This window comes from Glandiceps talaboti, chromosome 16 (genome assembly GCF_964340395.1).
Source record: "Glandiceps talaboti chromosome 16, keGlaTala1.1, whole genome shotgun sequence".
Classification (NCBI taxonomy): Eukaryota; Metazoa; Hemichordata; class Enteropneusta; family Spengelidae; genus Glandiceps; species Glandiceps talaboti.
Genome location: NC_135564.1, coordinates 8,078,756 through 8,099,824, shown reverse-complemented (window position 1 = coordinate 8,099,824; position 21,069 = coordinate 8,078,756). Strand labels below are relative to the sequence as shown.

Below are 21,069 nucleotides of genomic sequence, written 5' to 3'. Positions count from 1 at the left end.
GTTGCATTATGAAAATCAAATGTTGTTTTGCACTGCAAATGTAACATTATGTAAGTAACATTTTCAGACGTTTAATGATAAGTGCATTACGAAATTGATATTCAATGTTGTTTTGCCAAAGTATTGTTATGAAAGTGACACTTCAAGATGTTGTTTTGCAATACTTACATTACGAAATTAACATGTGATTTTGTTTTTGCAATAGTAACAGTTTGAAATTGACATGTTTTGCAATACTTACATCACGAAATTGACATGTGATTTTGTGTTGCAAAAATAATGTTATGAAAGTGACATTTCCAGATATTTGAATGACAAAATTGACGTGATTTTGTGTTGCAAAAATAATGTTATGAAAGTGACATTTCCAGACAAAATTGACATGTGATTTTGTGTTGCAAAAATAATGTTATGAAATGTTATGATGTTTACATTGTAATGATAATTACGTTACGAAATTGATATTCAATGTTGTTTTGCGATATACAATACAAAGTTGCATTAAGAAATCAACATTTGAGAGACATGTAATAGTGTGCAACATTTCGGGCAGTCATTTATGATAGTTACATTACAAAACAAAATATTTCAGACATAGTTTATGAAATAACATCTTTGAAAAAGATATTTCATGTGTTTTCGTAATTAAATTGAGACATTAATGTTTAAAGCATATCTTTAATGAATATTTTATAAAAACATGTTTACGAAATCTTAAAGTTAAAACAAAAAAAAATCAGAATGGTGTAAGATAAATTTCTGAAACGTAGAAATATTTTATGCACAGATTAAATAAGCAGGGGCAATGCACCCTCTTGAAACTTTTATACGTTGTACTTTTTGTTGCATTGCATTGCTTTTTTTTTTCACTTCTCACTTATTTCTATTTCTCTGAAAAACTAGTTTGATGTCGTATGTACATAAGATGAGAAAAAGGAAAGCTTTTGATGTCCATCCACGCCTCTTGTTTTGGTATAATACCTTCTATTTGTTGCTATTATAGTCATACCTCCTATCAATCTGATTAAAATCCGATGTGGTGAAAGCGGCTCGATGTCCTTATTTACCTCTGAAGGCGGCGATCACTCCGAACAAAACAAACGTCACAACACGATGAATAGAGGTAAATAAGGACATCTAGCCGCTTTCACCACATCGGATTTTAATCAGATTGACCTCCTATGTATTTGTTGAGTCACGTCATGATTTGCTACAACATAAATGTTAACTTTATGTCTTTATCTAACATAAAGGTCATTTAAAAATTGTTTTGTTCCAATTACGCTCAATTTCAGAATAGATGGGGGTTGGTAGATTTTGTTTTCTATTTTATTTCATATGCGAGTGTCTAGTTCAGGTAGGTATGTTTTCCGTTGTTTTCCATATAGTCTCTGTGTTATTGGTTTCTTCTTATCAGATGTACAGCCATTAGAGATCAGAAGAACAGTTTTATATTGTCTTTTTAAGTTGGTCAGTTTCTGTATCCACTATTTCTTCATAATTTTTTGCAATTTTTTTTTTTTCTCGAATATGTTTTTAATAAAGTTAGGTTTGCCAGTGAAATGTGAAAAACTAGGTGGGGGTCGGGTAACTGGAACCAAACAATTTTTTTTTTAGGTCTTGTGAGTCAGCTTTTGTGTTTAGAATGATATCAACTACTTGACCAGGCTATTGAGAAGTGGTTTTTTGAGAAATGGAAGTTAAAAAATAATATTATGGATGAACTTGGCACAACATTTCACTCTCTTTTATTTGAAGTAATGGTTTTCATCGTGTACTGTTTTTTCAAAGAGATTCAGAAAACATCATTTTGTGAATAACCTAAAACTTAGAAAAGCTGGACTATTTCATTCTTTTGTCAATCAATTCTGAATAATCATTAGGCAGGTCAAAGGTCATTGATACCGTTTCCATGGATATGAATGTCCAGTTGTTTACAAAATGAAAAAGAACGTGAACCTTTGCTGTCAAATTTTCACACAAAAAATTTATAATTGCTATAGCACTTTGACCACTTTTTTAATTGAAAGGCGAATATTTTGGAATGTGTTTTACTAGTTTTTCGAAGCGTGTGATGAGTAGAATTTTCACTTCATTCAGAGAGAGACTGACATGTTGTGGCCTAAGAAATACATGTAATATGATTAATATTCTACACAGTTCATGAAATGCTGACGGCATTATTGCCATGGAAACCATTCTATGGAACTTTGAGGATTTGTAGCACTTGAGCTGTTGCATACAGGTTGTTAAAAAAAATACAGAATGACGTAATTTGATAACTGACATAAAGAGTGTGAAATAATGGTATTTTAATTTATCCCTGTTGCGTTGATGGACATCATCAGTACATATACTCCGTTATCACATAAGAAATATACTTCTTGTAAAAGTTGTCGTAATCAGTTCATAACCAGATAGATATATCCATAATGTGATGGCTGTGCCACTTGCTGTCATCATCTGACATTGGTGTAAAATAAACCAATTTTTATTCCAATATGTCGTTGCCTTCAATCTGTTTACGTTTTTAGCCTGATCGCCTCCTCTACCTCCTGTACTACGAAGGTCAATTCAAGCTAAATAACGATGGTAAGATAGCAATGCACGATTAGCCGACATCTACATCGGATTTTAATCAGATTGATACATGCATACACACACACACACACACACACACATACATACATACATACATACATACTCCTACACACATACATACATACATACATACATACATACATACATACATAGACATACTCCTACACACATACATACATACATAGACATACTCCTACACACATGGATAGGCAGACAGACACACAAGTAGCAGGACATACTCGTAAATACATAGCCTACATCATTCATGCTGGTAGATTATGACCCAACTTCTCTCTGCAAACACCTCACCAATCGGCAAGAACACAAGCACATTTAAACTCGCGTGACATCAATACTGTCACCATGTGATTAGAATCTCTCGTAGTGGCGCCCTCAGTGGTCAGAGTGGGTAACCGTGACTCGTAAAATACATAGCACACACACACAGACACACACATATTCATTCATATCACACTAATATTCATCAGTATAATATACCAATAGCATTAGCTTGGAACAAAACGACTCGCACAAAAAAATTACTACGGAGTGGAGACTTTAATTTACATTAATTACATTATTTAAATAACAGACTTCTTATACCACATAAGAAACTCACCTATAACCAAAACACCAACCCAATATTCTCTCTCTCAAAAAAAAAAAATGCGATAAAAAGGAGAATCTTTTGTACAAAACAAAAAACAAATAATGTGTTGCAATACTGTACTTTTCCTAATTTTGACTGGCAGTTTATGCTTTGATTATTACAGGGTTTAAATTATATTTCAAAACTTTAATGTGTAATGGAGGGTTTCTGAAGGAATATCTCAACTATCAGTAAAAAGTTCAACTGGTAAAATATACACTTTTTTCATTTCTGATAATAAATTTCAAATAAAACTTGCTTTTTCTCACACAAACTTTTTTGAATTTTTTTTTTATTTTTATTTTTTTAATAAATTTTTTCTTATTTTTCTGTAAATATAAGAATGTTATCTAAATGGGTGAAATGTGACATATATGTATATGAATCTCTTTTACTTTGAGGCAGATACAAGATGACGATGATACCGTAGACTAAACAGGAATATTTTCTTGCTATATCCTGCATTTTAGTGCACCAGGACAAAGTCTTTAAAATTTCCTCTGAACAAAGTGTATTTGCTCTGACTTTTAAGGTAGAATGTGTCTCAGAAATAAACTGTTTAAAAAAAAAATTTCAGTTATTTTGTGCAAGAAAACTCATTCTTGGTTCAAATCATGGAAAAAAAATCAGGGTCACCTGATTAACTTTTTAAAGAGGTCAAATTGAAATCAAAATATAGAATCCAATATGGCCGCCGGTGACGGTTTATAACTCTATGGGGAAATAATAGATTGTCCATTTCCATGAAAACAAGATGGTGAACCTTCATATTTCTTTTATTATTTCAAAAGGACCATGAATAAGCGTTCATTTCGCAAAATTTGCAGAGATTTTAAGAACTTTGACTTTTCAAAGAAATTTGTCCAGGTGGCACATTCTACCTTAACACGGTGAAATTTTCTAGGAATATATAGTGTATTTCCTCTTGTTTTCAAATTTAGAAAACTAAATTTAACAATTCACAATAATATAACACAAACAGAGCTTTAACAAGTCTAGTAAAGGAGGACTAGGTCGACCAGCTGTTTGATAAATTGTGCAACCTACACGACACTGATTTTGATTGGCTGTCCCCTATAAAACTGCCAACCAATAAAGAATGTGTGACTTGACTGTATCACACACATATTTAAACCAATATCCTGCCATGATGGTGATCCTGCAGGTGAGCAACATAAATAAACGACCAATAGGAACAACTCGGTGATCCATCAACCTGTGTGAAGACAACACACAGAAATCTGCACTATATGCACATCTGTACATTAACCCAACGAAAAACTTTCACCTGCACACATGCAGGCATGCGAGCCTGCTCAGTGATTGGCTTAAAGAATGACCAACACACAAATATTACGCCAGCAAAATCAAGATTCATGACTTCAAATACTGGCATCTGGGTAAAAACTGTGTTTTATATTTCAATATTCTTATAACCAGACAATACATGAAAGCACAATTTTAAGTAATAAAATGTGTTAACTTTGTACATTACATCACATACCACCTACGGTATCTATCTACGTTAGTCAACACCTGGAGTCCACCTTGCTAATGCACTGAGTCACAACCTAAACAGGGTGGCAAAGCAAAATTGTTAAAACTATAGAACCAAGTCAAATTCACCCATAGCGGCCATAGTTGTGATATCTGCAATGAGTTTAACTAGTATTTTACAGATAGATGGTGGAGGGTGAGGGTGGGGTGGGTGGGGGGAGGTAGGTAGGAGGGTGGAGGGGGAGGTAGGTAGGATTCCACTAATGTTTGTAATTTCAATATAACTTGAATGTAAACACAAATAAATAAGAACTGGGTGGTCTCAACAAAACACAACTCAAAGGGTTTTCAAAAGTTCTGACCTAAGCTTCCACAGTTAACAAAACATGATCATGTCAGTAACTGTGTATATATAAGTATGGATTGACAAATACTGACATAGAATCACATTAAAGGGGCAAGTCAGACGAGGAATTATTTGAAGTGTGGAAAATCCTTGGCTGGTAGAGGTACTCAATAAACATACTAAAAATGATAGCAAGATCTTGTATACAGTTTCCATCATGTCTCCTTAAAATAGACTTCACTCGGAAACTGCTGACTTGCATTTTACACAAATGCCAACAAGACTGTAGAACTCAATGAAATAGGTTGTCCATAGTAAACTTTGCATAGCACCAAAGCACCACAACACAGACACTGTAAATCAAAACAATTGCATACTCTAATACAAGAAATAAAATACATCTCAACATATTTAAATTACTGTAACAGTTATGATCATCACATTGGCAGCCTCATATGGAGATATCCTGAATCTACTTTTGGCCAGCGAGGGCGCACTACATCCACTAAATGTTCCAACAGCCTCACTTTCCTGTACAAACGGATAGTTGCTTTGCTCTATCCAAGCAGTAAAATATATAAGTCTGTGAGCAACACCAGTATCAAAGCAACCAACTGGACAATTTCACTTCCCTTCTATTTTAACCGTCATGATGTCACTACTGTAATGATTAACTTTCTGGTCTTTGGTCCTTCAAAAAAAAGACAATGCTGACATTTTCACGTTCAAATAATACTGCATATTGTTCTATGTAAAAAAATTGCAGTTTAATAATTACAGTAATATACAATTCCATTCTGGTGAATAAATCGCTAAATTCTCTCTCTCTCTCGCTCTCTCTCTATCTCTCTCTCTCTCTCTCTCTCTCTCTCTCACTCTCTCGCTCTCTCTCTCTCTCTCTCTAAATTGACTTTGTATTTCTTTATTTATGTAACTATGTATATATGTGTGCATTCATCATCTTGTCTCTGAGCTACAGGATTGGCAGCATTTCTGACCATAAAACTTGTGATCGCAGACATTGTGCTGGGGTACAAGATGACACCAATCAAACTCGTCCACACAGTCTGGATCTGTAACAAGAAATCAAAAATTTTCAAAATAAATCAAATTGTAAATTTTTTTGGACACCAATGATAATAGTGAATAATACTTCTGTATATATATATTGATACTAAATGCACTGTAAACAGTTCTGACTCCTAAGTGCTTATTACCTTCCTTCAAAGAAAATAATCATGAATATTCATGTTCTGCTATTACATATGCAAGTCTGCTGACTCCCATGAGGCACTGCATGTCCATGGATAGGAACTGTCCTCAACAATGAATAAGGAACAAGTTTCAATTCAGTTTTTCACAGCATTTTTTTTTGCACATCATATAAAATCAGGAAATGACTCCAAAACCCAAAGTTTACAAAAATGCCTTAATTTCCTGGAGTGGCATTCACCTTTAAGTCAGGTGTTTGTTTGTTTGTTTGTTTGTAACTCACCTTGGCCAGGACATGTATCTGGACTACATAGTTGTGAGGTAGTAGGTTTTTCTGCACTATTACATCTAGTGGCTATGCTGGCTTGGTTTGTTGACATGCAAGTTACTTGTCGGACCTGTATTCCCCCACCACAGGTCTTAGAACACTGTAAAACATCAAGGGTACATCTATTTGTTAGAATTACTACATAAAATACGAGGTCAAACTATCCCATTTCTTTTTACTATTTACAAAAGCTTCTCAAAAAATATCATACATGTGGTATGGATGTAATATCCACATTATACTATATTTAACCCATTCAATTCAATTCAATAATGCTACAAGATATGAAAATATATCCAAAATTATAGCTGTTTCCATGGAAACGTAAATGAGACTTAAGAATGCCAATTTTTGGTAAAATATACATCTCTGACAATAACAAAATTTTACCACATTTCCCACATTCCTGCAAATGACATGGTACAAGATATGAACATTTATCAACATTTTACCACATTTCCCCCATTCCCGCAAACGATAATGCTACAAGATATGAAAATATATCCAAAATTATAGCTGTTTCCATGGAAACATAAATTAGGCTTAAGAATGCCATGATTTGGTAAAATATATGCCTCTGACAATAACAACATTTTGCCATTACATTTCCCTCATTCCCTGCAAACAATTTGACACAAGGTATGGAAATATATCCACTTTTTTACCAGATTTGCCCCATTCCCTGCAAACAACCATCATGGATGTACATACCTCTGACCAAGCCGATGAAAACCATTTAGTATCGGTTTGTCCATTCATACACGTTCCTAAATTACATGGTTTTCTGACTGATAGTGCTGGTTTTTGTGTGTCTGTACACTTTCTGTCTGGTAGCTCTCTGTACTGGCCATGGTCATCGAGATAACTACACTTGAGAAGTCTACTCCGATAGCCGAGACCACATGTACTGGAACACTTAGGTTACAAAGAGAAAATCAACTCTCAGTATTGTTACACACAATAGTCAGTAAATGAAAAACAAATAAATCTGAAAACAGGTACTCGACATCTATACTGTTCATATTGGAAACGACATACAGGAATCCATATACGTGATAGGTAGTCTCCTTATATCATATTATCACGATCAGAAGTTTGGTGATATGTTTTTCAGATAGGAGTTGTTCTGATTCTACATCATTGTGATAAGGAGTTTGGTGATATTTTATTACTGTGATAAGAAGTCTGGTGATATTACTTTATTGAGCTAGGGAGTCTGGTGATATTGTATCACTGTGATAAGGAGTCTGGTGATATTGCATTATTGAGAGAGAGGGACTCTGGAGACATTACACTATTGAGATAGGGAGTCTGGTGACATTACATTATTGAGATAGGGAGTCTGGTGACATTACATTATTGAGATAGGGAGTCTGGTGACATTACATTATTGAGATAGGGAGTCTGGTAACATTGTATTCCTTTGATGACATGATTCTGATGAATTCATTGGCTACAGTGGCTTGTAGTCATGGTTACAGTATTTTTCAGAAATATTACAGTAATTTGTAACACTACCTACCTCACTCCACGCTGACACAAACCACTGCGTCTTAACAACACACTCTTCTGTCATACAATTTTGTTGCCCTCTAGGTTTAGACTCGTATTTACAAAAACTCTCTGGTACTTTCCTCTTGGAGCCTCGAGCACTGACAGAGGTACAAGTAATATTACGAGTCTTTACCCCCCTACCACATGAAGCAGAACACTGTGGACAAATGAAAACATTTGTATGTGATTAATACATCTCACACTCTTGCAAAAAAGATCACATTTGCTTGTTATCAGCTACATTCTTCGAGAGATGTGTTACATATTTTTGTTGTTTGCATAATTACACAATTCATTGTCTAGGATGGTAGAGTCCCATGATGCACGAGTATAAATGTGATGTACTCTCAGTAGCTGTAGGAGTGCTTGCTTGCAGCATTCTCTGCGGCCATACTTTCATATGAAAGTGCAGTAGAAAACACTGCAACCAGGAGTGCAAATACCCCTTGTGGTACCCACACTTGCATTCACACATCATGAGTGTTCTGTTATAATAATATTATTCTTTGTTTATCCAAAACATCAAATTTTGCAAAAAATACTTGATGTGTAATTTTGTGTACATGGACTGATCGAGCACTCATTTGCATACACAAGTACTAGTATATGCAATTGTGTTTTCAGAGAACAGGTGCATTACAAATTCACTCTTTTATTATTATTATTATCATTATTGCATGGTAGTGAAATTACTACTTGTATATGTGCACACCAACATAAGTTTGAATCACAGGCAGATGTTATGATACTTTTTCTTTTTTTTTAAATTTGTTTTTGATTTTTTTTTCATTATTAAATTCTTTTTTAATTTTTTAAATGTGTTTGTGCTGGGAATTGTTCCCAGCGATTTTACGATATTATGATACTTACTTCAGTCCATTTTCCAACGTTCCATTTCGGTGGACATTCTTGGGTGTTACATGCTTGTGCTTTGGGTGGTTTAGGGTCCACACAGAAGGATGGTTTCACACTTTTCTTAAACGTCTGGGTCTTCTGCTGCATGCAACGAACTTTCCTTTTCTGTTTTCCACCACCACATTCACGGTTGCAATCACGCCATTCTGACACTTCCCATCTAAACAAATAACAATAATGAACATTAAGATTAGATTTTGTGGAAATCGATATATGTAATGATTATGTATTTCTATGAGTTGCATATCACGTGAGAAACTAAATGAAATCAACATCACATAATGACATTCAACGGTGAAAGTGATCAACTTCAAAAATTCAATACTTGGATTTTGAAGTCTAATATATGGTATGATATATTATACAAACATTCTCTCAGATCACGGTCCTTCATTGGCTCCCTGTGGCATAGTGGTTAGAGCTCAGGATTAGCAGTTGGAAGTCTTGAATTCAAATTCCATGGGAGATAAGGAATTTTTCTGTGACAATCCAAACCCCAGAGTGAGTGTTCTACTGACTCAATAATCAATGGGTACGCAGTATCACTCAGCCATATGTCTTAATCACAAGGTGAGTGCGAGGAGCTGTTTTGCTTTGTCCTCATTACATGGATAGCTTGGGTGGGGTTGTGGTTGGGGCTGGGATGAGAGAGGGGAAGGGTAGCCACAGTTCCTTGTTATATGGATAGCTGGGCTGAGGTTGAGGTGAGGGAGGGGGTTTATTTGACTTACTCTGATGGACATGGTTCTTCATTGCATGGATAGCTACCACTCTTAGGTTTACTATCAGGATCACAAAATGAATCATCCACTTGTTTCTCACTATCCCTCCAACATTGGGCTACAGTTGTCATTTCACCTACAACATAAAATAAACCAAATAATTGATAAAAATGACTAATTAAACACACACACACACACACACACACACACACACACACACACACACACACACACACACACACACACACACACATCAGCAATGTTATATTTATGTTAAATTGGTTGTACAATAGGTGCAATCATATACATGTACATGATTTTTCATGACGGAAGAAATTGCCCAATTCTTAATGATACACTGAGAGTTCATTAAAGGCTGTCTTAATACTGTGACACAATCCTGTTAAAATAAGGAGGTCAATTAACATGTATTTGAAAGCAAACTTGTACAAATTCCACACCAACAACAACTCCACTTTAACCTATTACACAAATAAAATGCTACAGAGAAACAAGAGAAACTTTACATTTCACCACTGGGGGTGCTATGTGCACTCATGTGCAGTGTCTGGTGGTTGATCCCCCTATGGGAAATCTAATGAAATAGATGGCAGCACTTTAAGGTCAATGTCAGGTGAAATAGTAGATTTCAGTAATCTAAGAAGGGAGACCTTGATTTCCAGTAATTGAAAATATTGAAGGTTGTAAAAACAATCACAACCTACTAAGAGCTTATCCTTACAGTTGGAGAGAGAGGTATTAATTTCCTGATAGTAAAGTAAGCAGATAGCATTGTATTAATTCAATTACAATCAATCTAGATTAATCTCATACTGTGCATGATGGCTGCAGTATCTTAAATTTTGAGTACAGTGGCTTCATGTTGACTCAAAGTTAAATGGGTACTTTGTATCGACTTGTCTAATTTTCATACAGTATAAATCCGGTAGTTAGTGCAGCAGTGATCCATTTAATAGTCTAGCCATCCACGGGACTGTCACCAGATTTAAGATTTTACTGAAAAGGTGGCAGGAGAGATATGTTAGACTTGACCTGGGTTGAATTTAGTAAGTAGTGGAGGCTAATTATTTCTGTTATGCTTGGCAGCTAGTACATGAAGCAGACATAACTCCAGGGTATATACAGAAACAATATGGGACTAAATGTAACTTTACTTTGTGAGCTTGGGTTGTCAATGGTTAGAGTGGTTAGCTCATGTACCTTAATGCACTCAACTATTGCAGCTCGGTCTGGTCAAATAGGAACTTTTAAAGGGCTATGTCTCAATCCCAGGTCACTACATTAGTGTTATCTTGATAAGGGACCATTCTTTTGTTTTGTTCGTCTTTTTCTATATCTTTGCCAAACAACCAATTTTCATACTTAAATTTTACTCCTAATTCAAAGTGGGCTTTCAATTTATCATCTTTTCTATAACCAGATTATTGGCTTACTATTAAACTCTCTTTCAATTCATAAGGGAACTTAATTTCTCATGCAAGTTATTTGGTAGACCAGCTGTATGATACATCATGTTGTTCAGTCCTATCACTGCTTCTAAACCAAGTGAGTGGTAGCTGATAGCATGGCATGAATGTTGTTGCTTACAGACTAGTTATTTGGGTCAACTTGTTTATCAAGTTCAAGCCGTGCTGTAGACATCATTTATGATACAAAATACCAACACATCACACAAGTAGATACAGTCAGATTTCATTCCTTGTAATGAAGTGGGTATGTCCTTGTGAGTTACTCACTTGGAAAATATTTTACTAAATAAACAATTAGTACAAACAATTAACAGTGTATAAACAATGAACCGCATGTAAACAATGCATTACATTTTGGAAACAGGTCAAAATAGAACCCCACATGCCCAGGTCTGTGCTACAACTGTAATTTGAATACCATGCATGACTCTTTTTTTAAATGATGTACTATTCTGATGTTTCTACAATATTTACTTGTTAGGCTAACAGAAATAGGAAAGATACAAAAAATGTAGACATGGATGATGATTTTTTTCTCCATATTATGACTTTATCCTAAAGTGGTAGGAAGGAATACTTCCTATATCTAATTAAATCCAGCACTAGAAGAGATTTATGCTAAGGAGTCTAAACCACATTGCTGCTCACTAACTCAACCCAACCTAGCTTACATGTATATTTATCAAAGAATCAGTCCACTCTTCTGTACCCATGCCACATTGACTTCTGGGTAAGGGAAAAAATGATTTCACATTCTCTAATAACACTGTCTGCCTCTAGTGGTCACATTTTGTTAATACCACTCCATGGCCCTAGCGGTGGCATTTTGTCAATATAACTCTGTTGCCCTAGTGGTGACATTTTTGTCATCATTGCCCTAGCAGTGGCATTTTATCAACACCACTCCATGGCCCTAGTGGTAACATTTTGTCGTCCACTCTATAGCCCTAGTAATGACATTTTTGTTAACATCACTCCATGGCCCTAGTGGTGACATTTTGTCTACCCTTCACTAAATTCTCAATAACTGTTGCTTTCCCTTCAACTTCACCCAAACACAGCTCAAGTAGAGGGCTAGTAAAACAGTAGGCAATATTCTATCAATACTTGACTTCAAACCAAGTCCCAGCAGTCTAAACAATTTCTTATTTTATCACTAAATCTATAAACTCTGTCTCCTCATCTCAGACTTCAGCGCTTGTAAACTTACAACTCCGAATTCAACTGACCCTGACATTTTATACCTTCCTGCTATCAAATAACCAAAACCAGACAAAGATCTCATCAAAAAAGTCATGTTTTGTCAAAATTGATGCCTATTTTAAACAAACTGTACTAACATGTAGAGTAGAGGGCTTCATTAATTTTGGTAATTATCTCATACTTGTATATCTATATGTAAACTTCCCAGCTATCAAATTACATACGATATACTAAGAAAACAAAATGACCAAATGAACTTTTTCCCTGTTCTAGCCTGTCTACATTGCGGTCTGTGATTTTGCTTCTCTTCTCACTAAAACCATTATCACAATTATTCTATTAATTTAACCACACCTCCAATGGTTATTACCAGCATGCCTGTTTGTAAACATTAACATAATATTTGCCTACATGAATTATGTAAATGATGTTGATATAAACTCTGTTCATCTGAGTACCAAGTGGTCATTTACATAATGACTTCATTTGCATATAGTCAAATATTCTGATACTAAGTCTGGTGTTCATCTGAGTATAAACAAGTGTTCATTTACATAATGACTTAATTTTAATATAGTGAGCTAGGCTCAGTGACTTAGCGTTACCACTCCCCATTGCAACCAATGAGTTTGAGTGCGTATTTCAAGCCACAATAATGGCTTCTTCGTGACAGTATCACAAACAGTTAGTGAGAAGTGCATCAAAAACAAAGATTGCAGCGTAGACAAGCTCAGACGTGCTGACTGATTTGTGTTTGCATGTAAGTTACTTGGGCGAGTAGAGTTTGCCATGAAACCAATGAACCAATTATAAACAAGATGTTAATGATAACAATACCTTAATCGTATCTGGTTTATCTTGTAAAACACTTAAAATAATTATCAACATTTGTGAATCGGATAATGACCTTACAACTCTGTGACCATCACATTTTTCCCCAACAAATCAAAACATGTTTGCCATTTCTCCTTACTATCACGGGACTTAGGTTTTCTATGCTAATAGCCAGTGGCTATTTTGTCAGCGATTGTAAGCAATGATATACTTCTACTTATTTCAAAACACTGCCTTTTTACAAGATACAATACACTTTGTCCATGCACTGATAGGCTTGAATGAGATGATTTATCTCACAGAACAACTGTCAAGTTGAAATGCATATTAATCTATTAGGTATATCATAGATGCAAAAGACTGCCATGGAAACTGTAAACTTCACAGGGTTACCCTGGAACCTGACAGTGCAATGATGCAGATATTATACAGAATCGCCATGGAAAACGACAACAGATGGTAGATCTCCATAGAAACTGGCAAAGCTAGCAATCAGGTAGTTTTTGGAGGATTACCAAAGCAACTGATGGTGACCTGATGTAGATATTACAGGATTTCCATAGAAACTAACAATACATGCAGGTAGATTTTGGAGAATTACTATGGCAACTAATAATAATGAAATGATGCTGAAAACCTCAAGTTTTCTTACCTCCGGCACAGGTAGCTGAACAGTCTGTCATTATAGCCGTCCAGGTATAGGTGTAAACAGGTGGTTCTGGTTCTGTCTCATTCTCTGGTTTAGGCAGAGTATACAGATAACGTATTCCGGGATTAACACCTTGAAGTAACAACTGTCAAGGAAAATTACAAAATTCATCAGCATCTTTCAAATTTTCGATGTTGTAAATATCTAGGGACAATAACTTTAATTAATCACATTCTTGTATTTGGTTGATATTATGAACATTTCGGGGAACGGCCACTCCAGGAAATCAAGATATTTCTCAAACATGGGATTCTGGAGAGTCATATGTCATCATTTCACGTTACATGAATTTCGCGAGAAACACCGAATTGAAACTTTATTTCACCTTCATTGTTCACATAGAGGTTCACTGTTGCCTCAAGGGACTTAGCAGACATACATATGTATCAGATGAACACTGAATATTCATGACTCCTAAGTGCTTGTTACCTGGGGGTCCCCTCACACCCTAGCAAATACACTGATAATACAAAATTGATGTTTAACATCGGTCACATTGTCTTCACAACCTTGTACTTCACTCCTCTCAGACTACTACTTACCTCAATAGTGATTTCTTCTCTGGTTGGTCCAAGTGCTCGCAATGACTCCGGTCTATTGTATTCTCTACTATATATAAACGTAGTACCAGCCACCTTGAATTCACCTGGCCAGTCTACAGTCCAATTACCAGTAAGATAGTATTTAAAGTGTTCATTTCTCATTGCTAGGTAACTAGACGATATGTTCATTTCCTCCACCAGGATATTACGTGCACCAGTTGGTACTTTTATTACTGAGTAGTAGTCTAAATATGGAAATATATACGATGGAATCAGTGCAGTACTGTGGCATTCTCACAAGCCTGTATATATTTCACTGACAAAACGAAAAATAATACTGCCGCTGGAAATGCACAACTATAGGATGTATGTACTATATGGGTATTTAATTATTCATGAGTATTATGTCAGGATTAATTTGAATATATTATGACCAATCACTGATCAGCTTTCATAAAACGGACTCTTTCATTGGCTCTTTCAATCAGCCTAAGATGACTGCTCCAAAACCACTGCTCTGTACTAAATTCCACCTTTACGTGACCCTGAAATAGTAAGTCAGGTGTCCATTTTTGAATAAATTTGCATCTAATTATGAACAAGTCTTCCAACTGCTGTGTTCCTAATTGCCACACATGAACAAGAGTAAAGATTTACATTTTTATTGGCTTCCAAGGTGAGCCAAGATATTGAAGATATTTAAAAAAAATCTCATTTGGATTCAATTCAAATGAGCCTCCCGGATTGGCCGTATGCGGGTCGTAGAGAGGTCATGAAATTAGCGAATTGATAAATATCATGTGTTCATCTCTATACTTACCGTTGTGTGTTGGTTGTTTTGTAAAAGTACCAGTTATGAAATCACACGTTGAATTATCTCCGTTACACACACCACAACTATCAAACCTTGCAGAAGACCCCAAGACATAGTCGCAACCTACAGGCTATCAATACAAATAAAGTGAATACTGATAATAATAATAATAATATATAGTCTATTAATCCAAATTAGATTAAATGGAAATTCAAATACTCTTGTGTTAAGCAGGAAGAAACCAAAGTACTAGGGAAAACCTGTGTTGTTCAGTAGGGTCTAACTGTAGAGCATCACCCTTCTTATATATACAGATGTGGGGCATTTTTAATCAAACTCAGCCACCTCTGGGCAACTACAGTGGTAAGCGGCTCCCGAGCTAACCACCTGGCCACCTACCCTAAATTACACCTTCAAGTAGAGGGTGAATATGGTCACTTTGGAACAATAAATTAAAAATGAAAACAGATCACGATCTGTCTACTATGGACCTTGATCACACAACACTTATTTATTCAGTGTTAATGTCTCTAAAACTTGCAAAACAATGGTTGTCATAGATACACTAATAATTTGGAGATGACATTTACCTGACACTTTCCGTTAACGCAGACATCCAGCGAATCATCCCTACATGGTGTGCCGTCATCTACTTTACTAGACAGTGCAAAGAAGAAATTAAAGTCTTGTGCAATGCAGTATAGTTTACAAGACTCCTCTCCTACAAAAAACAAAACAAAATGAAGTTGATCAAAGTTTAGTCTATCAGATATATATTGTGTTGCTTTGCCCTCACTGGCCTGCTTTTACGGTGTTGACTGATGTGTGAGGGCGCCCCATTATGGCATACCTCACAAACTAAATAAAATTGTGGCAATTATCAATCAAGTAAAAAACTGAACGTGTGTTATGATTGAGTGTTTTAATATAACCAGACACAAGTATAAACTGTTGAGGAATTCCAAGTTTCAAAATTGGCATACTAACAAACTTGGCTGGCTATTGAAACCAACACTGCAGAACAAAAGAGAATCACTATGAAGAGACATTCGACTTTTAATACTTTTGGTATCACTTTGACCTTTATTTCAAAACGTTTGATTTTTTTAAAATTTCAATAAGAATGCGATTGAGTTTACTTTATCAAAGTATCGGCAAAATTTTTTTTTGAGATTGCTATTTCTGAAGTCAGAGACACAGGATATTCAGTTGTAAATATAGACCTTTGTATATTCATTCACCGATATTCAGTTCTAAATATAGACCTAGTGTATACCATTCATTCACATTCTGTAAATGTTGAAATGATGCCAATACCATTCAAAGAGATTGTCTTGATTGATAAGATAAACTTACTGTCTACGTGAGTATAGGGTTTCCATTTGTAATAGAATCCTCTGAATGGTTTACTGTTGTAAGCTGCACATTGTTGGGACCGGAAATCTATCTCACTGGATGGACAATCCTGGAATACAAGCGTCATACGGAAATTAAATATTTATCGTAACTATAACAACATATCGGAAAATCTTCCGATCTTTCCCTATCTCACTCACTCATACTCACTCACCTTTCCTAACTCACTACTTCCCTGAACAGTATTGAATCACCTGTGGGTAAACATATTTGTTTAAACTGTACACATAATATGGTACATTAAATCCTGTCAAATTGACAAATTGAATTTTAGGTCCACACCTTAAAATCAGCGCCCTCAATGGCGATCATGATTTCAATCTATTGCTATACTACTTATATGGATAAAATCAACCTCTAACGTGTACAATGTCTAATTATTGGTATTTTAACAATTTTAAGTGAATGTATTTTTGGTTGTCTGATCGGAAAAAATTACACTCTAGTTACAGCTTGGGCAGCTTTAACAGAAGTATCAAAAGTTTGGAATCTTGTAGTGTACATTTTGCAGTGTTTTGTTGACTGTAATTTAACCAACCTACCTGGATATTACACATACTATAGACTCTACTCTCTCCTTCACAAAACTGACCACCATACTGCGGTCTTGGATTGCTACATTTCCTTTCTTTATACATGACGCCGCCACCACAGGTCCGACTACATTCTTTGAAATCAGTGAAATCTGACCATCCACCATTCACTGGTTTTGGTCCATCATTGCCGTAGTCAACACACATCCCCTGTCGACACCATTTATTGACGCCACACGACGTACCCTCCGCAGCGGGTAGGAACTTCGTTTCACATCGGCGGCCATCTTTATGACACCACAGTGCTTTGCACACAGCCTAAAAACAAAACAAAGCACACCGATTAATGTAGCAACAATACTTTATCATGATCAAAATGATTTCATAATTATGGACAAATTCTACAAGTATTGTTGCCTGTTAGTCTATTAATTTACTGGAGGGTAACATTTCTAATAACTTCTCATGAGATGCCTTCTCCCCTGTGACATCCTCAAATGGAGTTAGTGTCACTTACCTGTTATTACACAATACCTTAAATACATGATTCATTGGAGCTGTCCTGATCACTCCCAGCAGTGACCCCCAACAGTGATGATGGGTATAATTAACTACCGCTATACCTCAAATAAAACAATTCAACTAAAATTTAAAAAATAAGCTATCTGAATATTGAAATGACCCCATCTGACCTTTGACTTTATCTAACCTTAGACACAACAAACTGACCAATCGGGATAAGGTACAAGATGAATAGATTATTGTGAAGTTGAAAGGATACACAGTAGTAAGTTGACTAGGGAAGCTATTAAGACACAACAAAATACTAAGTCAAGATTAACAAAGGTTTCATCACAAGAGTCAGGTTTATAGTAGATTTGGGGAGATATCTGCAGAGAGCATTTTATCCATTTCAGACTTTCTAAAATACAAATCTCATAAAAGCAGTAAAAAGCTCATTTTTACATTTTAGTCATTTTTGTCTTTCCTTTATTGTTTATGTTTGATTTTTATTTTAGCTACACAAGGAAGTAAAGCCGACATGAATTTTTTTTTTTTTTTTTTTTTTTTTTGTGATTTTTTTTTTTGTGTGTGTGTAATTTTCTGATCATCTTTGAGAGTAACTATAACAGTTGAGTACATACTAGGGTATTACATCTCAAGTGGTATTTTCTTATTGTTAGAATTTGAAGTACAAAAAAGAAGTTGATTCAAATGTTGAAAAAAAAATTGACTTATTTTGACAAGTAAAACCTGCCATGGGCAGACTATCAGAACATGTTGAACAAGTTTGTATATATTACATATTTCTCTACTTTCTAGATACTGTTACTACAATAACACTACAGTGTTAATGTTAATTAGCCTGTCTACGACGCGATCTGTGATTTTGCTGTCTACATCGCGATCTGTGTGATTTTGCTTCCCTTGTCAAGATGATAAAATAACAATTTCAAATGTCCAAATTTTGGCAAATGTTTACACAACTCTAGAAAATGCAATAAATGCTCTCTGCAAGTTTAGAAGTTGAAATCACATACTACATATACATAGACAGGGAGTACAAAGATGATACCAAAAAAAAAAGAGGGGGGTGCAGGACGAAGTACAATTCGGAAGTGATATATGTGATGTGGAAGAAATACCTAGAAACAGCTTACGTGCAGATACCTTTCCGAAGTCAAATGTGCATAGAGAAGCACGTGATCCAAACTGCCATTTGCATTGCAAATCGGCATCATATAACTCCCCGGGTAACTTCTCTGGAAACCGATATTCAGCAACTGAGTTGGGTTCATTCTCCAGACACAGGGACTTCGTTGACCTGCATATAAAGAAATAAATGTCTGTATGTTCAATGAAAGTATTACAGCATGAAATCTCACCTGATATTTTTGTATTTATCCAAATGTAAGTTTTAATTTAAATATAACATTAACAGTTATGGTGTGTCAATTTTTAATGTAAATAATTTTCTTTGCTAAACGTTGGGAACCCTAAATACTAATGGTGAGAAATTTTGTACAACCTTGGATACATTTCCATGCCTTGTAACATGTAAACTGAGTATGGTATCCTGTTACAACACTGGCAGGTAAATGTTTACCTACCCATCACCCCTCTAAGTTGAACACCATTCTGAGGAAACAGAGACATTTTCACAAACTATGGATTCTGGAGAGTCATTTCATAATTTTACATCACCTACATTTACTTAAATTTGCGATTTCAGAGAAGCATCAAGTTGATCTTGTGCAATTATAGGGCATATCTCTGCTGTGGTCTACTGCATCATGGGAGTCCCAGAAGAAATAATATATTCGTGGTTGCACAATGAATATTCATGACTCCTAAGTGCTTATTTCCTCCAGTGTAAAACATCTCTCATGAATATGCATTGTGCAACCATTATGAATATATTATTTCTGCTGACTCCCATGAACAGCACACACAAAGAGCATAACAAATTTACGATTGTTCCAGCTGGATACCTCACCTTTGAAATGAAATGTAACACATGAAAATAAATCTCAAAACTGTTACAGTAGTGATAAAATACTTACGTTAGGAAATCTTTGAGATATTGTCTACTGCATGCTGACCATGAGAAGATACCATTATTATCACCGGTCAAAGTAGGGGACATAATGTGACCACGGGATTTACTACAGTCATTGCCTTCACCATCATGTACCATACCAAAACTGAAAATATATAATAACAAAAATATACTATTAGTTACCATGGCAACACAGTAAGTTGGGAGACAAGGGTAGAAAAATGGCTATTCGTTTCCTTTTTCAATTTAGCAAGACTAGCGTACGGGGTTAGGGGTTGTTTGAACCTATTTAATGTTTTGTATGTAGGTAAATTTTTGTAATAAAGTGATTTTCAAGAACTGAAAACACATCACTTAGTAATGGGAATTATTTCACATGTAGCAGAGATTACTTGCACTAATGCACACGCGTATTATTGGTATTTTCACCCATGTGCAATACTGAAAACAGTATTCCATACCTGCATGCAAATGATATGTAAATGAGGGCATGATCTTTCGCTACACACGAAATCGCATGATTGCGCTGTATGATTTTTGTTATTTTATAAAAATTTGCTGTTTCAGTTATAAATTATATGTAATAATAACAGAACCCCATGCCACGTGAATATTCCAGTGTGGATACTCAGGTATTTGCATTCGTGCTTGCAGCATTTTCTGCTGCACTTTCACTCACATACATACATACATACATACATACAAGCGCAGAGAACACTGTAAGCACTTATGCAAATATTCCTATTACATCACATTTGCACTCACATGTCATGGGGTTCTGTCATTAAGTCTTCCTATACTAAATTACTATTATACATGTATGATGTACAAGTGTACTTGATGATTCAACGAAGTGACCCAATCTGAACTCCTGACTGCTGATACCACCCATATCAAATCTCTACCCTTTGGGAGACATTCTAGAAGTGATAGAGAGAGTCTATTGAACATGTCAAGGTTTTGATGATACTAGGCCTCTCTTAATAGATATTCAACTTGTACATCTGACCGTTATAGTTTGTTATTCAGTCACTCTGACTAATGTCCCCCTTTAGACAACACAACAACACACACACACACATGCATAGCTGTGATGAAAAACATCTGTAGTTCAGATAAGACCAAGTAGCTACTACTCTTTGCT

At 35.4% G+C, this 21,069-nt stretch overlaps 1 protein-coding gene across 1 annotated transcript in view; it reads right to left on the bottom strand.

Annotated features, from left to right (window-relative positions):
• Window positions 1-6,032: 6,032 nt before the first annotated feature.
• The window catches only part of LOC144447363 (A disintegrin and metalloproteinase with thrombospondin motifs 18-like), a 112,125-nt gene continuing 97,088 nt past the window's right edge, over window positions 6,033-21,069 (bottom strand). Inside the window, exons 9-22 of the mRNA XM_078137347.1 lie at window positions 19,930-20,070; window positions 19,037-19,190; window positions 17,375-17,683; window positions 16,773-16,881; window positions 16,007-16,137; window positions 15,423-15,546; window positions 14,603-14,847; window positions 14,004-14,145; window positions 9,834-9,960; window positions 9,058-9,262; window positions 8,156-8,344; window positions 7,345-7,548; window positions 6,589-6,733; window positions 6,033-6,166 (exon numbers count right to left, since the gene is read on the bottom strand). Coding sequence (XP_077993473.1) covers window positions 6,051-6,166; window positions 6,589-6,733; window positions 7,345-7,548; window positions 8,156-8,344; window positions 9,058-9,262; window positions 9,834-9,960; window positions 14,004-14,145; window positions 14,603-14,847; window positions 15,423-15,546; window positions 16,007-16,137; window positions 16,773-16,881; window positions 17,375-17,683; window positions 19,037-19,190; window positions 19,930-20,070 — 2,341 coding nt within the window. The 3' untranslated portion in view covers window positions 6,033-6,050. The remainder of the gene's footprint in view (window positions 6,167-6,588; window positions 6,734-7,344; window positions 7,549-8,155; window positions 8,345-9,057; window positions 9,263-9,833; window positions 9,961-14,003; window positions 14,146-14,602; window positions 14,848-15,422; window positions 15,547-16,006; window positions 16,138-16,772; window positions 16,882-17,374; window positions 17,684-19,036; window positions 19,191-19,929; window positions 20,071-21,069) is intronic.